At 40.3% G+C, this 20,066-nt stretch overlaps 1 protein-coding gene across 3 annotated transcripts in view; it reads right to left on the reverse strand.

Moving 5' to 3' along the window:
* Positions 1-20,066, reverse strand: part of wdr11 (WD repeat domain 11) — a 116,814-nt gene that overhangs the window by 59,670 nt on the left and 37,078 nt on the right. For all 3 annotated transcript variants that reach the window (XR_010977062.1, XM_068052888.1, XM_068052890.1), the window contains exons 8-12: positions 17,263-17,461; positions 15,584-15,693; positions 8,470-8,646; positions 6,929-7,013; positions 4,517-4,623 (exon numbers count right to left, since the gene is read on the reverse strand). Coding sequence is in view for 2 of the 3 variants with exons in the window: in XM_068052888.1 (XP_067908989.1) it covers positions 4,517-4,623; positions 6,929-7,013; positions 8,470-8,646; positions 15,584-15,693; positions 17,263-17,461 (678 nt within the window). In the remaining variant the exon portion in view is untranslated. The remainder of the gene's footprint in view (positions 1-4,516; positions 4,624-6,928; positions 7,014-8,469; positions 8,647-15,583; positions 15,694-17,262; positions 17,462-20,066) is intronic.

Here is a 20,066-nt window from a genome sequence, read left to right on the forward strand (position 1 = left end):
ACACCCAAATCAGTCAAAGCATTCACGTTTCAGTTTATTTTTATATATTTAGAGATTCTTTTGGGCCTCCTTATCTCGAGAGACAATGGATACGCGCCTGGAGGTGGTCAGTGGTTTGTGAAGCAGCGCCTGGAGTGGCTATAAAGGCCAATTCTGGAGTGACAGGCTCTTCCACAGGTGCTGCAGAGAAATTTGTTTGTTGGGGCTGTTGCACAGTTGGCTCTCCCCTTGCGCCTCTGTCTTTTTTCCTGCCAACTACTAAGTCTCTTCGACTCGCCACAATTTAGCCCTGTCTTTATGGCTGCCCGCCAGCTCTGGCGAATGCTGGCAACTGACTCCCACGACTTGTGGGAGATACAGCACTGAAACAGGCCCTTCGGCCCACCAAGTCTGTGCCAACCAACAACCACCCATTTATACTAACCCTGCAGTAATCCCAACCACCTACCTACACTAGGGGCAATTTACAATGGCCAATTTCCCTATCAACCTGCAAGTCTTTGGCTGTGGGAGGAAACCGGAGCACCTGGTGAAAACCCATGCAGTCACAGGGAGAACTTGCAAACTCCGCACAGACAGTACCCAGAATCGAACCCAGGTCCCTGGAGCTGTGAGGCTGCGGTGCTAACCACTGTGCCACCCGTTATGTTAAAGGATCACCGTACATTTTAATTTAGACCCACATTGAACTTCAAACATGGCTGTTGCCGTGTCATTTAGAGCAGCAGTCGTACTTTCAGTGTATGAACTCCTGACCACCATCCAGAACAGATGAATACAGGGCATGATCAGAATGTGCATCAAATTTGCATTGAAAACATGAAATACTGTAGTTTGAAGAAAAATCAGTATGCAATATAAACAGAAGACTAATATCCAATTTATATCAATGAACTACTTGATTGGTGTAACTATTTTAGAAATGTAACTTTTGAATTAAAAAAAAACTTTTCTAGAATATGAAAAAACAGTTTATAAATTGGAAAATCTCCCATTTTCAATCCAGATACACAAAAATGCATTAAGTTGCAATAGCTCTGTAAATCCGGAAGCACTTTATAGATCATAAGAACTAGGAGCAGGAGTAGGCCGTCCGGCCCCTCGAGCCTGCTCCGCCATTCAATAAGATCATGGCTGATCTTTTCGTGGACTCAGATCCACTTACCCACTTTATCAGCATCATGAAACTCATTGATGTTTCAATACAACAATGCTTAATAAATTTCTATTACATTAACCTACTGGACTATCTATAATATATTTCATAGATACAGTAAAGATATTTTCTTATATGGTGAAAACCACTCAGATTATTTCAAATATATTCCATTAGCATTTTCTTTTATCTCTTCAGGGCTATTCGGCATGTTAAACATTGAGCCCTCATTTCATTAAAATGATTAATACTACAGGGAAAGAAATTTTACTCCTCTGCCTGGAAAAAAAAACATATGCCTAGGCTCCAACAGTCTGCTTTTTTCTGCAATATAAATTCTCCAGCATTGCTGAAAGAAGCAAAATATATTTTAAAAATGTTTTCAGCATGTCTCGTCAGTTCCATAGGTAAAATGCAATAGCAAAAATTAGCTGGAATAGAATACAACTTATATGAAGTGTTATGATCCTGTAGGGTTTTTTTGGGGAAGAATGCGGCGTGCCTTTGAGGCTGGAAAGGGAGCAGTACTGCTTTAAGACAGCAAGCTCTAAAAACTGAGTCAAAGAATGCATTCTCGTTGCCTCGGGATACAGCCAGAGACTGAGAGTCAAACAATACATTCTCGTTGCCCAAACTACAGCCAATCGTGACCAGAGATCGAGAGATATATTGTTACAATTTAATTTTGAACTGGCTTTGTAGGAGAAACAGACTGTTCTAACTCAGACAGAGACAGGCAGCTGGGGCCAGCAGGAACGGAACAGAGATCTCTTATAATTTAAACTGAAGGAAGGGAAGTTAGATTGAGACAATCTTACACGGAACACAAAAGTCCGAGTGCATCAAGCCTGTGTCCTCAGTACCTTGCTCTATGGCAGCGAGGCCTGGACAACGTATGTCAGCCAAGAGCGACATCTCAATTCATTCCATCTTCGCTGCCTCCGGAGAATCCTTGGCATCAGGTGGCAGGACCATATCTCCAACACTGAAGTCCTCGAGGCGGCCAACATCCCCAGTTTATACACACTACTGAGTCAGTGGCGCTTGAGATGGCTTGGCCATGTGAGCCGCATGGAAGATGGCAGGATCCCCAAGGACACATTGTACAGCGAGTTCATCACTGGTATCAGACCCACCGGCCGTCCATGTCTCCGCTTTAAAGACGTCTGCAAACGCGACATGAAGTCCTGTGACATTGATCACAAGTCGTGGGAGTCAGCTGCCAGCGTTCGCCAGAGCTGGTGGGCAGCCATAACGGCGGGGCTAAAGTGTGGCATGTCGAAGAGACTTAGCAGTTGGCAGGAAAAAAGACAGAAGCGCAAGGGGAGAGCCAACTGTGTAACAGCCCCGACAAACAAATTTTTCTGCAGAACCTGTGGAAGAGCCTGTCACTCTAGAATTGGCCTTTATAGCCACTCCAGGCGCTGCTCCACACACCACTGACCACCTCCAGGCGCTTACCCATTGTCTCTCGAGATAAGGAGGCCAAAGAATAGAGAATGAGAATACATCCCTCAAAAATTGTAAAGCCAAATTCATTCATTAAAAAGCGTTTGCAAGTTTTTAATTGTTAAAATTCGTCGCTCAGGAAGGAAAGCATCAACTTCAACTTCTGAATTTGACTACAGACTGTTCTTTTTTTTTTAATTCATTCATGGGATGTGGGCGTTACTGGCCAGGCCAGCATTTATTGCCCATCCCCAATTGCCCCTGAGAAGGTGGAGGTGAGCTGCCTCTTGAATCGCTGCAGTCCATTTGGGGTAGGTACACCCACAGTGCTGTTCGGAAGGGAGTTTCACGATTTTGACCCAGCGACAGTGAAGGAATGGCGATATAGTTCCAAGTCAGGATGGTGTGTGATTTGGAGGGGAACTTGCAGGTGGTGGTGTTCCCATGTATTTGCTGCCCTTATCCTTCTAGTTGGTAGAGGTCGCGGGTTTGGAAGATGATGTCTGAGGAGCCTTGGTGCATTGCTGCAGTGCATCTTGTAGATGGTACACACTGTTGCCACTGTGCGTCGGTGGTGGAGGGAGTGAATGTTTGTAGATGGGGTGCCAATCAAGCGGGCTGCTTTGTCCTGGATGGTGTCGAGCTTCTTGAGTGTTGTTGGAGCTGCACCCGTTGGCAAGTTGAAGAATCTTTCTTTCCCCCAAGAGACGGCTGTGAGGATTTCAAGCAACCTTGGACTGTTCCACATCTGGAGGGAGCATAAATCTGTAACAACTCTAATTTTTTTCTATTTTAAATCTTGTTTATATATTAGTAGTGTTTAAGAATTTAGTTTTTCGAATTAAACAGTTAATCTGCTGATTTAAAGACAGCTGGTTTGGTTAGCCTCATTCAGGGGTTAATAGATGGTACAATTTGGCTGGGTCTTTCTATAATTTGGAAAGTTTAAAATGATATGTTAGACAATCTGTGGAAGGACGGGATTGAATTAACAGTGCATTTCTCCCACCACAATCAGAATTGTATATTTTGAATGGGGGCTGTGACTGGAGCAGTCGGCCGTAACAAAAAGACTTCTTGGATCTAATTGCAGTCATCATTCTTTGAATATATAAGTCAACCGCCTGTGGCATTTCACAGGGGTGGTTAAGACCAGTGAAGCATTCAGGTCAAATATATCTGAAGGCTGGGGTGATAATTGGAACCAGGCAGTTGGAGACAGGGGAAGGGTAAGTGGAGGGCATTATGGTGGGCAAGAAGGAAAAGGAGTAGGAAAGAAGAAAAGGCAGGACACATGAGAAAAGTGTAGAAAAAGAGGAAATTGAGGAATGGTGAAGAGAGGGAGAGGGGCAAAGGAGTGAGGCACAGCAGAGGGAAGGGGTGGGGATGGGCAAGGTGGGCTCCAGGGGGACCTGACAACAAACTGCCTATATGTCTTAATGATCCTTTCATAAACCAAGGAATCAAGGATATATAATCCCAAAATGGAAAGATATATATTCTGACACAACTACATTGAAGTTCAGTCTACTGATAATCCCATCCTTTACACTTGTAAGCAGCCATCAGGTTCTCTGAGCCATGAAAAGGTGCATGAATAGAGACATAAAACTCTAAACACAAGAGTAAATTCAAATTATTTCAGAGAAAGTTACAAATTCATAACACACTAGATGATTAATTAGTGTTGGTTAAAAAGCTGAAAAGTTTAGTTTGCAATTAAAAGGAACAGATCATATAATCTCACATTAAGCAATGCGTTTCTACATCAAGATCCTTCAATTCTGTACATTTCTTCAAAGAATGACTACGTTTGTCAAGCCTATGAATAATTCAAGGACTAACTGTTCGTTCATCATGAAATTTCAGCTGTGCATAGCATCAGTCAGCAGTATATTCTGTTCTCCTGACCTGTTGGTAGATCAACCAGTTGTAGTTCATTCCGCACTAATCCCAGGTTGTTTGGTGTTGAGGTGGCAAAAGAAAGAAAACTGGCTAGGCTTGCCCACTCAATGCCCCTATAGGATGTTCAAAAGCAAAGATTTAAACTACTAATTTGAAATTAATCTCAATCTTAGCATAAAGCAACATTAGAAACACAGTAACAAGCTCAGCTGTCCTGAAGATACTGAAGTTAGCAACCTATTGCATTAACCTATTATGCGGCAGTTAGAGCATTTTTGACATGACAACAACTTGCATTTATATAGCATGTTGAGCATAGCAAAACATCTCAAGGCGCTTCATAGGATCATCATCAAATGAGGTAACTGCAACATAATATAGTCACAGCACCCAGCAAAATTTTTTTTGCACTAAAAGCCAAATAACAGCTTACATGTACATTTTACAATTGGCTAGGAAGTAATGGCCTAGATTTTGCAGATGTAACATTGGCAGAATTGTCAGCGTTTGCCAGCATTACCTTGTGAAACTTACTCCTACTTCTAGCATGTGTACTTAAATGTGAAAATTCAGAAGTTACTGATTCTCTGCTCCTCCGCTTTTGGAAGTTTCTGCAGATGGCAATCTTTAGTTAGCACTGATCTGACAAGAACTTCCCTTTTTACACTGTAATATTGCTGTTAAAAGCACCAGAAAATGTTACACCTTATTAATGAGGTGTAACAAAGTTTTTGATTGTATATTAAGTCATAACTGTTCTTGGCCCTTTATTTGTGCAATGTCAATTTTTTCCATTACAAGAAAAAATCCATAGTTTAATATATTTTTAAAGTTTGGTTGTGGTACTTCAGCTTCTAATGTATATGTCCTAATGTTTATTTTGCTCAGTAAAATTTAAAGTGGAGAGAGACAGACTGCATAGAAAAGAGAAGTACCGAAAAAGAAAGAAACCTAATTAAAAAGTATTGAGATAACAAGGAAAAAACCAAACATCTGTCAATTTAGAAAAATATCCAATAATTAACCTTTGATTGGCCATATGATTTATTTATACTGCTTCCTCACAGGAAATGTCCTTAAGCAAAAAGTAAGGTTAGCAGCACCAGACCCCAAACTGTTTATAAGCAATGTCACAGAAAATCAGCTGGCCACTTAAAATTTACTTTTAATTGATTTAAATTTATGTCCTCAAGTCCTACTGGCCTGATAACTTGAATATTCCACATTCACCTAATCTATGCCATTTAATACTTTATAATCCTTAATGAGATTCCCCTTAAACTTCATTTTTCTAGATTGTACACCTTAAGGTTCATTATCCTTTTCTCACAGCTTGACATATTTACACTTGGATCAACTTAAGACTCTAAGTTACAAAAAAAGCTGCAAGCTACTTATCATATGTATTTTTAAAGTTCCATTGGTCATTCTCCTCTTAAAAAGTTAGCATACAGCTTGCTGTATTTTCTGCAGTAATTTCCTGAATATATCTAAACTCTCATTTAGGCATTATATGTAATCATCACACCAGATGGTTTGCCATTAGGCTGTTCTAACAGCATAATCATGTTAATTATATTTGCCTGTGAATTTTGTTTTTAAATAATAGAGGACGAGCTTTTCCCTGAAGAAATGTTTCTTCTTTACCCCTCCTCAATAACAACATGCATCATGTGGTCAAGAGAAAGGGTCAGCAACCTGCTGAGAAGCCTCTATCCAAGCCCCTCTGAAATGCTTGGAAAGGCATGTGTGCACTCCTGAGATAACTACCTATTTTATTTTCCCTCTTTTCCTTTATAGAGAAACCTATTTTCTAGCTGTTGCCTCCTCATGGTGGTACAAATGAAATGATTAATGGAGGAAAGTGGGTAGCTCAGAACAGGTCAAGTTGAACATAGTCTTGGTTTCTATGCCTGAGTATTACATAAAGCAATACACTTACTAAGTCACCAGTGGATTAGGCAAACGATCTTAAATTGGTCTTGGAGCATTTATACTAATGCAAACAAACAAACATACATGGGTGTGGTTAGTTACGAAATGTCAAAGACATCAACTTCAGCCATGCTTTCGCAGTAATTACATAAGCAAAAGCAGGTTTGGCAATTTGGAAAACAGCTGCTGCTACATTCCCTTTGATGGCATTTCAATGTTCCACTTTTTTTTTTGCAGCAAGGCACATGAGTAGACAGATGTTTACTGGAAAAGCTAGTAATCTGGAACAACGCTGACTCTCTAAGGGAATAAAAACAGGATCACCTTTCAAAACAGGGAGTCAATTTTGCATTTTTATGCTAATCCTGTTAAATCTGTGTCTAACACACAGTTCATTCATACTGATGCTAATACTACACAAGTGTATTTTTTGCACTCCTTTAGAAAACTTAATACAAGGAATTTGTACACTGAAAATCTTACTTGACTTCGCAGGAATGAATACTTAGTTCCTTGTGTATCAATCCGCTAGTAAGATGATAAACCAACACAGATCCATTGCTAGTACCTGAAATACACAATGATTAAACAGCTGATGGACATGTTCTTATACATTTAATAATGAAATAATAACCCCATCGATACTATTTAGAAATAAGAATTGTGTTGACAACTAAGTGATCAGAGACAAAAGATGGGCTATGTTGACTTACCTAGTACAACCCAGTGATATCCAATGAATATCAACTCTTATAATCATTGTGGTTATGATCAATTCTATAAGGTTGGAAATACTAATCCACAGGATCTTGTTGATGACTCAGCAAGTTTATCCAGTGCCTGGATGAGCTACATCACATCAAACCTGGGACCTTCTAAGCCAAAGAATTCCCATTTGTTTCCCAGTCTCTGCTACAATTGTTGATCTCAGTTGGGAGAGCAGTAGGGTGCTACAATTGGCTTCAGTCCCCCTGGTTAGAGAAGCAAAAAAAAAAAAACAGAATTCCTGCTACTGATTGCTATCCAGCAAGCTATGCCAGAAGTCTGGATGTGCAGACATTGGGTGGGAACAGGATGAGGATTGGCATGATGACCCTCATGGTCCAATAGCCTGTTGATATTCATGTCAAGAGCCACACATGAATACAGTCTTAGGCAAGCAACCACAGGGTGACCAGAGCTGAGGACTGTACCCAACAAGCTGCCGATGCCTTAAAAAAGAAAAGCAGGGAATGGGAGAACAGGAAAATTACCAGGAGAAAACTGAAGCTTAATTCTGGTTTGGTGACTTAAAGGGCTCCACAATAAAGGGTATTAAGAATGAATTACCCTACAATGTAAATCTATTCAGCTCACATTACAACTTGTCACGACAACTGTATTTTAATGAGTTTGAGCTGTACAATGTATGCAAGCAGCAGACAGTTCGAACATGTATTTTAAAAACACAATTATACATAGCATTATCAAATTAATACCTTTCTTAAAAAAATATTCTTAATTGCATTTTTCAAACAAAATAATATTGACATTTGAAATAGAACTTGGTCCAAATAATAAACCCAGAATTTTTTTTATTCTTAAAATTAAGCCTGAAACATTTGGGATTTTAGCAATAACCATCTAGTAAGCTGCTCACTCTTGTGTCATAATAGAGAGCACAGGGAGGACAGATTTGGGGTCGCAGATTGACAAAATAATTCAGTGAAATAAACATATTGTATGAAATAATGAAAGTTGATACAATCTTTGTTTTTATACAGCTACAGCAGTAAGAATTTTGTGAAAAAGAGGAAATTATTGAATACTGTAAATGGGACTTTTTTTTCCCCCAAACAGAAATGTTTACTTAATCTTAACATAATAACTCAAATACATTGATATACATTATAAATACACGATATGCAATAATTAAATATATTTAAACAATAAATAAAAGTTACAATGGATGAGAAACAAATGAATCATTGATTGAAGTAACATCAGCAATGGGCTCATACATCAACCCTACATCAAGTACTCACCCACAGCCAACAAAGGTTGATAGTTCTTTATGTTCTTGGTAGTGAGTGGTGGACACATTCGTATGACAAATGGTGGCAGTGGGAGACCTGACAACAAACCAGTCAGTAGGAACTTCAGTTGAACCTCCTGTTGGTACGGAACACTAGGCTGCTCTTCGCCTACCGCTATACTTTGTCCTATCAAAAAGACAAATTGAGAGAATAAAACATGTGGTACATCAAAACAAGCTATTCTTGTACAGCACTCGTGAGGCTTGTGAATCAAGAGGATTGAAGGTTATAGGCAGAAATGTAGACTGAGAATCAAATGTACCACAGCTAGTTTTATTCTTCATTGGGTCGCATTCCAGGAATGCAGGGATCATGTGCTGGTTCTCAGGGTTTATATTACTATTTCCACTCCTTTATCCTAGGGGTACAATCGTGGACTCTTTAAAAACAGAGCTAGCTTATGGGTACTGGTCTCCTGGAATCCAATCTAAAACAAGTGCAAGTATAAAGCTATCTAAAAGCAGCACAATGGTTACTGCGCAGCTGAGGACCAAAGAAATATCTGTGGAAAATAATTGGTCAGGATCAAATGAGAGCTGCAAGATTTGCCAAAGGCTCTTCTGTTTCACTTTCTTACCGAAGAAAGTTTGTAAAGTTTTTCTGGCAGACATTCAATGGGCAAACTGCATAAGGAAGATTAAATATAGTTTATGGAGGAGAAAGGCGTGATGGGCTGATGGGCCATTTCTTGTTCCCTGTTTTCTTTAGTTTTTAAATGTGAATCACTCTGTTTACTCAAAAAAGGTATCAGTTTATGCCAATGAATAAATTGAGTGGGGAAAATGGCAGTGTGAAATTTATACAAGTATGCAAAGTTTCTTACTGTCACTTAGGTATGTAACTATAAAGATCTATACACCCAAGCGCTAACATTTTAAAAGGTGGCCACAGAAAAAGTGTGGTTTTGCATTTCCTGAAACAATGAAAACCTTAATCTGTCGGTATCATATTTTGTGTAGTGCTATTTCTAAGTAACAAAATGTGGCCCAAAAATTGATTAGATTAATAAATTATGAAAAGTAAACTAACTTAGAGATGAAATATGATCTAAGTATCAATCCCATAACCCCTCAGTATCCTAAAGTGAGATATGTGAACAACTACTGGTAAGATGATGTTTGCTATAACTGCTGCACTGTGCTACATGACATTTTCTACTTCAGTGACATTGTGAAGAGTGTTACACGGAGTTCACTGTTCCAATTCAATACTCATCTGCCCCCAACAGGAATAACTGTGCACAATTCTGCATATGATTCTAAGGCAAGTAGGACTTGAGGACATAAACTTAAATCAATTAAAAGAAAATTTTAAATGGCCAGCTGATTTTCTGTGACATTGCTTACAAACAGTTCGGGGTCTGGAGCTGCTAAGCTGACTTTTTCCTTAACATTTCCTGTGAGGAAGCAGTATAAATAAATCAATTAAAGGTTAATTATTGTTGGATGTTTTTCTAAATTGACAGATGGTAATGTTAGCAAGAAATGGCTGAAGGCACTGAATATTGCAAAGGCTATGGGCCCTGACAACATCCCGGTAGTAGTACTAAAGACTTGGGCTACAGAATTAGGTGCGCCCTTAGTCAAGCTGTTCCAGTACAGCCACGACACTGGCATCTACCCAGCAATGTGGAAAATTGCCCAGGTTATGTGCACACAAAAAGCAGGACAAATCCAATCCAGCCAATTACTGCCCCATCAGTCTAATCTCAATCAGCAAAGTGATGGAAGGTGTCATCGACAGTGCTATCAAGCACCACTTACACAGCAATAACCTGCTCACCAATGCTCAATTTGGGTTCCACCAGGGCTGCTCGGCTCCAGACCTCATTAGCCTTGGTCCAACCATGGACATAATAGCTGAATTCAAGAGGTGAGGTGAGAATGACTGCCCTTGACATCAAGGCAGCAGTTAACTGAGTATAGCATCAAGCAACCCGAACAAAATTGAAGTCAATCAGGGGGAAAACTCCACTGGTTGGAGTCATACCTAGGTACAAAAGGAAGATGGATGTGGTTGTTGGAGGCCAAACATTTAACTCCCAGGACATCATTGCAGGGGTTCCTCAGGGTGGAGTGCTAGGCCCAACCATCTGCAGCTGCTTCATCAATGACCTTCCCTCCATCAAAAAGTCAGAAGTGGGGATGTTCGCTGATGATTGCAGTGTTCAGTACCATTTATGACTTCTCTGATCATGAAGCAGTCTGTGGCCACAGGCAACAAACCTTGGACACCATTCAGGCTTGGGTTGATAAGTGGCAAATAACATTCACACTACACAAGTGCCAGGCAATGACCATCGCCAAGAGAGAATCTAACCATCTCCCCTTGACATTCAATGGCATTACCATCGCTGCAACCCCCACCATCAACATCCTGAAGGTTACCGTTGACCAGAAATGTAACTGGAATATAAATACTGTGGTTACAAGAGCAAGTAAGAGGCTGGGAACTCTGCAGCAGTAACTCACCTGCTGACACCCCAAGGTCTGTTCACCATCTACAAAACAAGTCTGGAGTGCAGCCCACTTGATAGATACCCCATCCACCATCTTAAGCATTCACTCCTTCCAACACCGGCACACAGTGGCAGCAGCGTATCATATACAAAATGCACTGCAGCAACTTGGCAAGCCTCATTCGATAGCACCTTCCAAACTTGCAACCTCTACCACCAAGAAGGACAAGGGCAGCAGATGCATGGGAACATCACCACCTGCAAGTTCCCCTCCAAGTCACACACCATCCTGACTTGGAACTATATCGCCGTTCCTTCACTATCACTGGGTTAAAATCCTGGAACTCCCTTCCTACCAGCACTGCAGGGTGGACCTATACTCAACTGACTACAGTGGTTCAAGAAGATGGCTCACTACCACCTTCTCAACAGCAATTAGGGATGGGCAACAATTGCTGGCCTTGCCAGTGATGCTCACATCCCATGAAAGAACTTAATTACTTTACACAAAAATAAAAAAAGGGAACAGACTGCCCAGGGAAGGTTGTGGAGCCAGATGGTAATTCAAGAGGGAACTGGATAAATATTTGGCAGTCAAAGGAAATAAGGATTATTCAAACTTGGAGATTAGCCAGAACTGCATATTACTCCGGTCATAGTTATGATATCATAAGCATTGAACATGATGATGTTGCATTAGGGATCATTCTACACAATGTATCCATTCTAACCTACTTCGAACTGGCAGTTCTAAACTGGCCCAGTTGGTAATGCACTTATCTCTGATCCAAAAGGTTATGGGTTCAAACCACACTCTAGGACTCATACACATAATCTAGGAAGAACAGCCAGTAATGAAGAAGTGCTGGAATAACAAAGACCCCTTATGCATGTTCAGATGATTCAGGTGGGCACTAATAATTATACTGTGCTGTTCAGATGAGCAGTCAGTTCCCCAATATCGTGGCCGTACAGCACAGCAGGTCAGGGTAGATAGACACTGAGAGGTTGTTTCCCGTGGCTGGGGAATCGAGGGGTACAATCTTAGGCAGCAATTTCAAAGAGCTATCAGTTAAGTCTCACTCCGCTGCTCTTTCCCCATCCAGTACGTCCCAGTTCCCTGCTCTTTCCCTATATTCCTGCAACTTTGTTCTCCTGCAACCATTGATTCTGTATCCAACATCCTATCAGGCGGTGCATTCCAAATCCTAACCACTTATTGCGTAAAAAAGTTTTTCCTCATGTCTCCTTTGGTTCTTTTGCCAAACAGCCTTAAATTCCTTATTGACCTTCAGCCACTGGAAACAGTTCCTCTTTATTTACTCTAAAATCATGAAGGGCTTAACAAAGAATAAACACATGTAACAAATCTGCTCTTTACTTTCGCTGCTCTGTGAACAACTCTACTCCACTTCTTTAGTCTATCCATGTAACTGTAATCTCTCATCCCTGGGATCATTCTAGTAAATCACTCACTCTAGCACCCTCTCCAATGCCTACGCATCTTTTCTAAAGTATGGTGCCCAGAACTGAACACAATACTCCAGGTGGGGCCGAACACGTGTTTTCTATAGGTTTAGCATATCTTCCTGGCTTTTGTACTCGATGTCACTGTTCATAAAGTTCAGGATCCCATGTTTTAATTAACTGCTTTGTTAACCTGTTCTGCCACTTCTAGAGATTTGTGCACCGACACCCCAGGTGTCTGTCTCCTTCCCTCCTTTAAAATTGTTGCATTTAGCATGTATCGTCTCTTATTCTTCCAACCAAAATGTATCACCTCACACTTTCTGCGTTGAACTTCATCTGTCACGTGTCTGCCCATTCCACCAGTCTATGTCCCTTTGAAGTCTATTCTTCATTATTTACTACACTTCCAAGGGTTCTGAAATTGTGCCCTGTACCCCCAAGTCCACGTCATTAATGTATATTAAAAACAGCTGTGTTCTTAGTACTGAACCTTGGGGAACTCCACTTTGTACTTCTTTGGTCAACATTTTTCTCTCAACCAACATTATCAAAAACATTAACTGACCATTGACCTCATTACCTTGTCGTATGCAAAAATATTTATCATGGCTATATTAGGTGATAAGGTATCTGTTACAAGTTTAGGATCTTGCCTTAGATATCCTCTTGGAAGCAGTAGTGCTAAGTCACTCCCATAAGTAGTTTGAGCAGCTTAATTTTAAGGGTGCACCCATCCTACGCAATACCTCATAATACGATACGTAAACCAGATGTGTAACAATGGTATCCCCCTTGTGATGTGAATAGAATATTCATGTCTTTTCCATGGTGCTTCCTGAATCTCTTCGTAGGTGGACTGAGCAAACACTTGGAGAGAGAAGGCCAGATATGAATCATTAAGCTCCTTTATTTCTGAGCAAGTGCAAAGTTATCAGATCCACTTAATTCAATCAAGTCAAATGTTCTTTGCATAAGACAAAATAATGAACATGTAATGTTTTCCCACATCATTGGTTTGCTTTGCTTGACCTGAACAAAATTACTTCTAACTATCCCATTCTAACCTTATGTTCTTTGCTGGGCCTGACTGGTCTTTCAGCATTTTGTTTAAAACCTGACTCCCTGTATCTCAGTTGCTTACTTTTACTCTCACACCTGTTTATAGAGAGAGAGGAACCAGAGACTTACTGACATAATGGATTCAAGGCAGTCACTGATTTCTTATTAGTTATCTATGGGAAATAACCAAGTTAGGTCATTAATATTGTTATGCCAATGTACTTGGTTGAATGATAATTTTCTTTAAGCCATTGACTGGAGATCTGAATTTATATATATTTTTTAAAAAGACAGCTAAAAAGGATGACTTTGCTGCCAGCTTAAGATGGCTACCTAATTTGCAACACTGTGTCCGACACTGCAATGCTTGTGAGGAGGGAGACAAAATGTCTGCTCACGTTCCAGCAAGAACCAAGTCCCAGGAAGTTTAAAGGAGCTTGTTCTTTTTCTTTTTAGCAAGAGAGAAATACTGCTAACTGCTATGTTTTGAATCGCTGAGTGACTGTAATGTGACAAGCCCCTCCTATTTGTGGTTTTAAGCTTGCATTTTTCTGCAGGAGAGGAGAGAAGCAACTGGACTCTGACATGTACAGACCAAAGTGGGGGTCTCTCTCTCTCTCTCCAATTCAGCTTGTAAGCTTTCAAATCCTGCCGGTCGACTGACCACCTTTGCATTCTCCGGCTACAATCAGGAACTCTGTTGCAGAAAATCAGCCACATCACTGTCTCCAAGAGACCCACCAAACCAATTATCTACCTCTTCAAACTAAAAACCTCAGGACCACTGAATTCAGCTAGAAGCGAGCCGATTCACCAAACGCCACAGACTGTATATCCCTTTTTTCCCCCCTATGAACTCTAACTCAACCAGTCCACCATTTCCCACTGAGTAAGCTATTTGTGTGTGTATAAACCTCCAGCGTATATGTGTGAGTGAAAGTTGGTGCGTTGTTTATTATTTTTATTAGTTCGGTTTAGGTACAATAAAGTTAACCACTTTCTTTGTTAACTCAAGAAAACCTGTCCGATTGGTTCTTGTTATGATTATAGCAAGTAAGTAATCAAACATCTACTGAATTGGCCAGTACATCCACTTTAAGAATTAAACCTGTTGTGGTCAAACAAGGAGAGGGAAAAGAGGGAAGCCCTTCGACCCCTCCTCATTGACCTTAACAATATTTTAATAACCTATTATTTTTTTAAATTGGTATGATTACCATTTGCTTTAAAATCTCAATATTTTGAATGTTAACTCATCTTGAAAACCTTTCTATGGAAAAGCAGACAAACAAATTGCAAAATGTGGCAGCGCTCTATAAATGCATGTTATTTCTTTCCATACTATTGCAAGAAAGGACAACTGAGTGTCAAGACAGATATATAATCTATGTATAACATTTAAGATTATTGGTAATTTCATTAAAATGCATTTTAAAGTAGAACTGCATGAAGTACTTGCTTCAATAATTTAAAAACAATTTTTGAAAAACATAGGAAAGTTTGTGCCATGGACACTCATATTTCCGGACTCAGTAACTGCTCTGCTGACTTTAATTATGTAACTGCCAGCAAGTGGCTCCACAGAAAATTAAAGAATGGCCTCCTGTTACATCTAAAATACCAACTAAGAATCTAAACTGCCAAATATATGACCTGCATGATATCTTAATGAGTCACTTGCTGGAAATCTTATAGCTGATGTCAATTCAGTAACCCTTTGTTTCCCATCTGAATGCAGAGACTCTAAACAGAGCAGGAAAGGGTAAAGGAAGTCAGCAAAACAAACAAACTTTAACTATTCAGTAAAGTGGATTCTTATAATGTAGCTCAGATTTATATTAAAAGTAGTCCCCCTGCACCCCTCTTTCCACCCTCCCCCACCACATGCACAAACTTAACTTCTCTAGGTGTCATTGAAGAGTTTAGGCATCATCAGGGCTTAAAGTGAAGTGCGCTCTTTTTCAAACCATGTTTCATATTTTACCGCCAATGAATCAATAGGAAATCATGAAAAACAGCATCCACTGGTGTGTGTGTGTTATAAGATAAAAGCTGACCATAGCATTACACAGTTACCTATCATGTTATCCAAGGAGAGATCTGGAAGCTTCTTTTGTTGGATGCCCACTGGAATTCCACAAAATGAAACTGGACAGTACAAAGGAGAGGCTGTGGAACTTGAGTAACTGTTACAAATTGAAAACAGCAACAAATAACTCAAACAATAAAACAAATAAAAAAATACTAAATATAACAAACTACAATATCTTTAGGCATGATATATTCACAAGGGCTGACATGAAAGTAGAGGTAAAGAATGAAGATATGTCAGCTAACTAAGTGAACTAAGTGACAAATAAGGAGATACTTTCAAAAATATTACAAAGGGAAAGTTGTTTTCACTACTAAAATCTATAAAGTATAAAGTATTTCACTTGCTTATAATCTGTGACTTTTCTAATATTTGTCAGTTCCGAAGAAGGGTCACTGACCCGAAACGTTAACTCTGCTTCTCTTTCCACAGATGCTGCCAGACCTGCTGAGTGATTCCAGCATTTCTTGTTTTTGTATAAAGTATGGGGGATGTGTTGGATTACCACTGTGACACAGGTTCAAATTAAGTCCAGATTCATGAGTTAGGTCTGCACTTTATGCTGGCTGTAATGGTCCTGCATGAAGTAGGTTTGGGCCATGTCCCATTTCTTAGAAGGCACACATTCACAGTGCACAGCTGCCCACTGTTCAATGCTAATTAGCAACTTATTGTGGGCAGCACATGATGCACGTATCCTTGGGGGACTGTGCCAGTAATACTGGAGCCAGTGCAGTACTACTCCAGCAGACAGCGATATTAATTTGTTGGGTTTTACAGGAACAAAGCAGCTGAATGAGAATGTTAGCAGCTATGCATTAAGGTTTGAGCCAAGTTCACAACACCCATGGGAATTTTAAAAAAAACTAATGCAGCAGTAGCCTCAGAGAAGCCAGAAGAATAATTAGTGCTTTTTCTCAGATTGGCATTAAAGCACATTGTTGGCACTAGATAAAAGGGAGCCTCACTCTATCTCTACAAGTATTACCTAGCTTGATGTTGTCACTGGGCATCACAAGTGAAAACCCATTCTATTCTCCAGACGTCACATTTTAGTATAAATAAATCATGAAAAAATATTAATTTTGAAAAGTTTCAAGATGTTTCACAACTATTTAAAAGCTCAATACAAACTTTGTGAGTTTCCAAAATGTTTTTATTTCTTTCATTTATAACCTGAGCATTAGTACCATCAATCACAAGGACAATCTATTGATAGTTAATTGTTCAATTATCAGACTGGTAGAATTGATGTCACTGTACTCATCAGTTTTAGCACAGAGTCTATAACTCGAAACATACAGGTTAAATTAGACCATTACCACAAGTGGCTACTGAAACAGTCAATCACAACACTTAAGAGCGAATTAGACAAACATCAAGAAAATTATCAAAGGCTTCAGGGAAACAGTGAGGAAATGACATCTGAATCTAACACTGGAAGAGGTAAAAATTGCTTCAGTTTGTACTGAAATTCCTATGATGCTATGAATTGTTTAGTACCGAACGTATATGAAACAGTATTTTTAAACAAATTAATTTGTAATTCTTGGATGGTTAATATTTAATCATAGTACATAACTTTACTCTATTAACATATTGAAATGTACATGTTTGGATATTTTCTGCTATATTTCTCCAGGACAGAGTAGACAAAAGATACCTGTAATAAGGTTTTGGTCCCAATAGGTTGGATTTCAGCTCCCACAACATCACTCTGCCATCACTGACAATCAAAGCAGCAGAGTTTTCATTGACAGGACTGCACACCATGTTAAAAGGGCGAACAGTTTTAGTGACTCTGATTGCGTCACACTGACAACGAAGATCATAGGTAAGCTCCTGAACAGGGTGATCGGGATCTAAAAACATTTAAGAAAAATATTATTTCAAATGAAAGAAAATCCTCTGTAAGCAGAATAATTAAACTATGTCCAATCACTATGCAATTTGCCTCCATAATCCCAAACTGATGAAATGATTTGGGTGGTACTGAGGATGTGATTTTTTAAAATTCATTTTATGGGATGTGGCCAGGCCAGAATTTATTGCCCAACCCTAATTGCCCATGATGAAGTAGTGGTGAGCTGCCTTCTTGAACTGCTGCAGTCCATATGGGGTAGGTACACCCATTGTGCTATTAGGAAGGGAGTTCCTGGATTTTGACCCAGCGACAGTAAAGGAACAGTGATATAGGTCCAAGTCAGGATGGTGTGTGGCTTGGAGGGGAACTTGCAGGTGCTGGTGTTCCTATGCATCTGCTGCCCTTGTCCTTCTAGGTGGCAGAGGTCGTGGGTTTGGAAGGTGCAGCCTGAGAAGCCTTGGTGCGTTGCTGCATTGCATCTTGTAGATGGTACACACTGCTGCCACTATGCATCAGTGGTGGAGGGAGTGAATATTTGTAGAGGGTGTGCCAATCAAGCAGGCTGCTTTGTCCTGGATGGTGTCGAGCCTCTTGAGTGTTGTTGGAGCTGCACCCATCCAGGCAGGTGGAGAGTATACCATCACACTCCTGACCTGTGCCTTGTGGACAGGCTTTGGGGAGTCAGGAGGTGAGTTACTCGCCGCAGGATTCCTAGCCTTTGACTTGCTCTTGTAGCCACGGTATTTATATGGCTACTCCAGTTCAGGATGTTGACCGTGGGGGAATTCGGCCATCATAATGCCGTTGAATGTCAAGGGAAGATGGTTAGATTTTCTCTTGTTGGAGATGGTCATTGCCTGGCACTTGTGTGGCACGAATGTTGCTTGCCACTTATCAGCCCAAGCCTGGATATTGTCCAGGTCTTGCTGCATTTCTACAAGGACTGCTTCAGTATCTGAGGTGTCATGAATGGTGCAATCATCAGCGAACATTCCCACTTCTGACCTTATCATTGAAGGAAGGTCATTGATGAAGCAGCTGAAGATGGTTGGGCCTAGGACACTACCCTGAGGAACTCTTGCAGTGATGTCCTGGAGCTGAGATGATTGACCAACAACCACAACCATCTTCCTTTGCGCCGGGTACGATTCCAATCAGCGGAGAGCTTTCCCCCTGATTCCCATTGACTCCAGTTTTGCTAGGGCTCCTTGATGACATACTCGGTCAAATGCTGTCTTGGCTTCAAGGGCAGTCACTCCCACCTCACCTCTGGAGTTCAGCTCTTTTGTCCATGTTTGAACCAAGGCTGTAATGAGGTCAGGAGCTGAGTGGCCCTAGTGGAACCCAAACTGAGCGTCACTGAGCAGGTTATTGCTAAGCAAGTGCCGCTTGATAGCACTGTCCATGACACCTTCCATCACTTTACTGATGATCCAGAGTAGACTGATGGGGTGGTAATTGGCTGGGTTGGATTTGTCCTGCTTTTTGTGTACAGGACATACCTGGGCAATTTTCCACATTGCTGGGTAGATGCCAGTGCTGTAGCTGTATTGGAACAGCTTGGCTAGGGGTGCGGCAAGTTCTGGAGCACAGGTCTTCAGTACTATTGCCAGATTGTTGTCAGGGCCCGTAGCTTTTGCAGTATCCAGTGCCTTCAGTTGGTTCTTAATATCAAGTGGAGTGAATCGAATTGGCTGAAGACTGGCACCTGTGATGTTGGGGACTTGAGGAGCAGGCCGAGATGGATCAACAACTAGGCAGCTCTGGCTAAAGATTGTTGCAAATGATTCAGCCTTATCTTTCGCACTGATGTGCTCGGCTCTCCATCATTGAGGATGTGGATATTTGTGGAGCCACCTCCGTCTTTTTGGTTTTTTAATTATCAACCACCATTCACGACTGGATGTGGCAGGACTGCAGAGCTTAGAATTTATATAGGCTATATATAAATGCAAGCTATGGAATCCTAGAAGCTACAGCACACAGGAAGGCTTTAATTGGAACCTACTACTCTAATACTATTTCTTTGCCCTTTCCATCAATATATTAATTCAGTTTGTTCTGCTACTTTTCCATTCAAAATAGTTCCAATGAGATTTTCAGCAGTAATCATTCATTATTTATCCTAACAAAACTTTTTATATGTCTATTATATCCCCCTTAACCATCACTGTTCAACGACACAATTTTTCATGCCTTTCTTATTATAACTTAACATTCCTGGTATCATTTAAAAGAATCTTCATGATACTCTTTCCATGGTGTCAGTATCTTCCCTGCACAAAACTAAACACAATATTTCAACTGTGGCCTAGCCAATGTTAAGTGCAAATTCAAGATCATTTTCTATCTTCTGTATTCAGTGCTCCTATATATAAAATACAGAATCCAATTTGCCTTTTTCATGGCCTTTTCTAGCTATTGCAACAACAATATGCATTTATATTGTACCTTTAATGTAGAAAATATCCCAAGGCACTTCTAAAACTGCATTACTAGTTTTAAAGATCTATGTCCTGCACCCTTGGGTTTTACAGTCCCCTCTCTGAACAGGCTGATCTGGACCTAAAAAGATTTAGGTTATCTTTCATTTCAGTGTTTTT

Source organism: Heterodontus francisci, chromosome 20 (assembly GCF_036365525.1).
Source record: "Heterodontus francisci isolate sHetFra1 chromosome 20, sHetFra1.hap1, whole genome shotgun sequence".
Lineage (NCBI taxonomy): Eukaryota > Metazoa > Chordata > Chondrichthyes > Heterodontiformes > Heterodontidae > Heterodontus > Heterodontus francisci.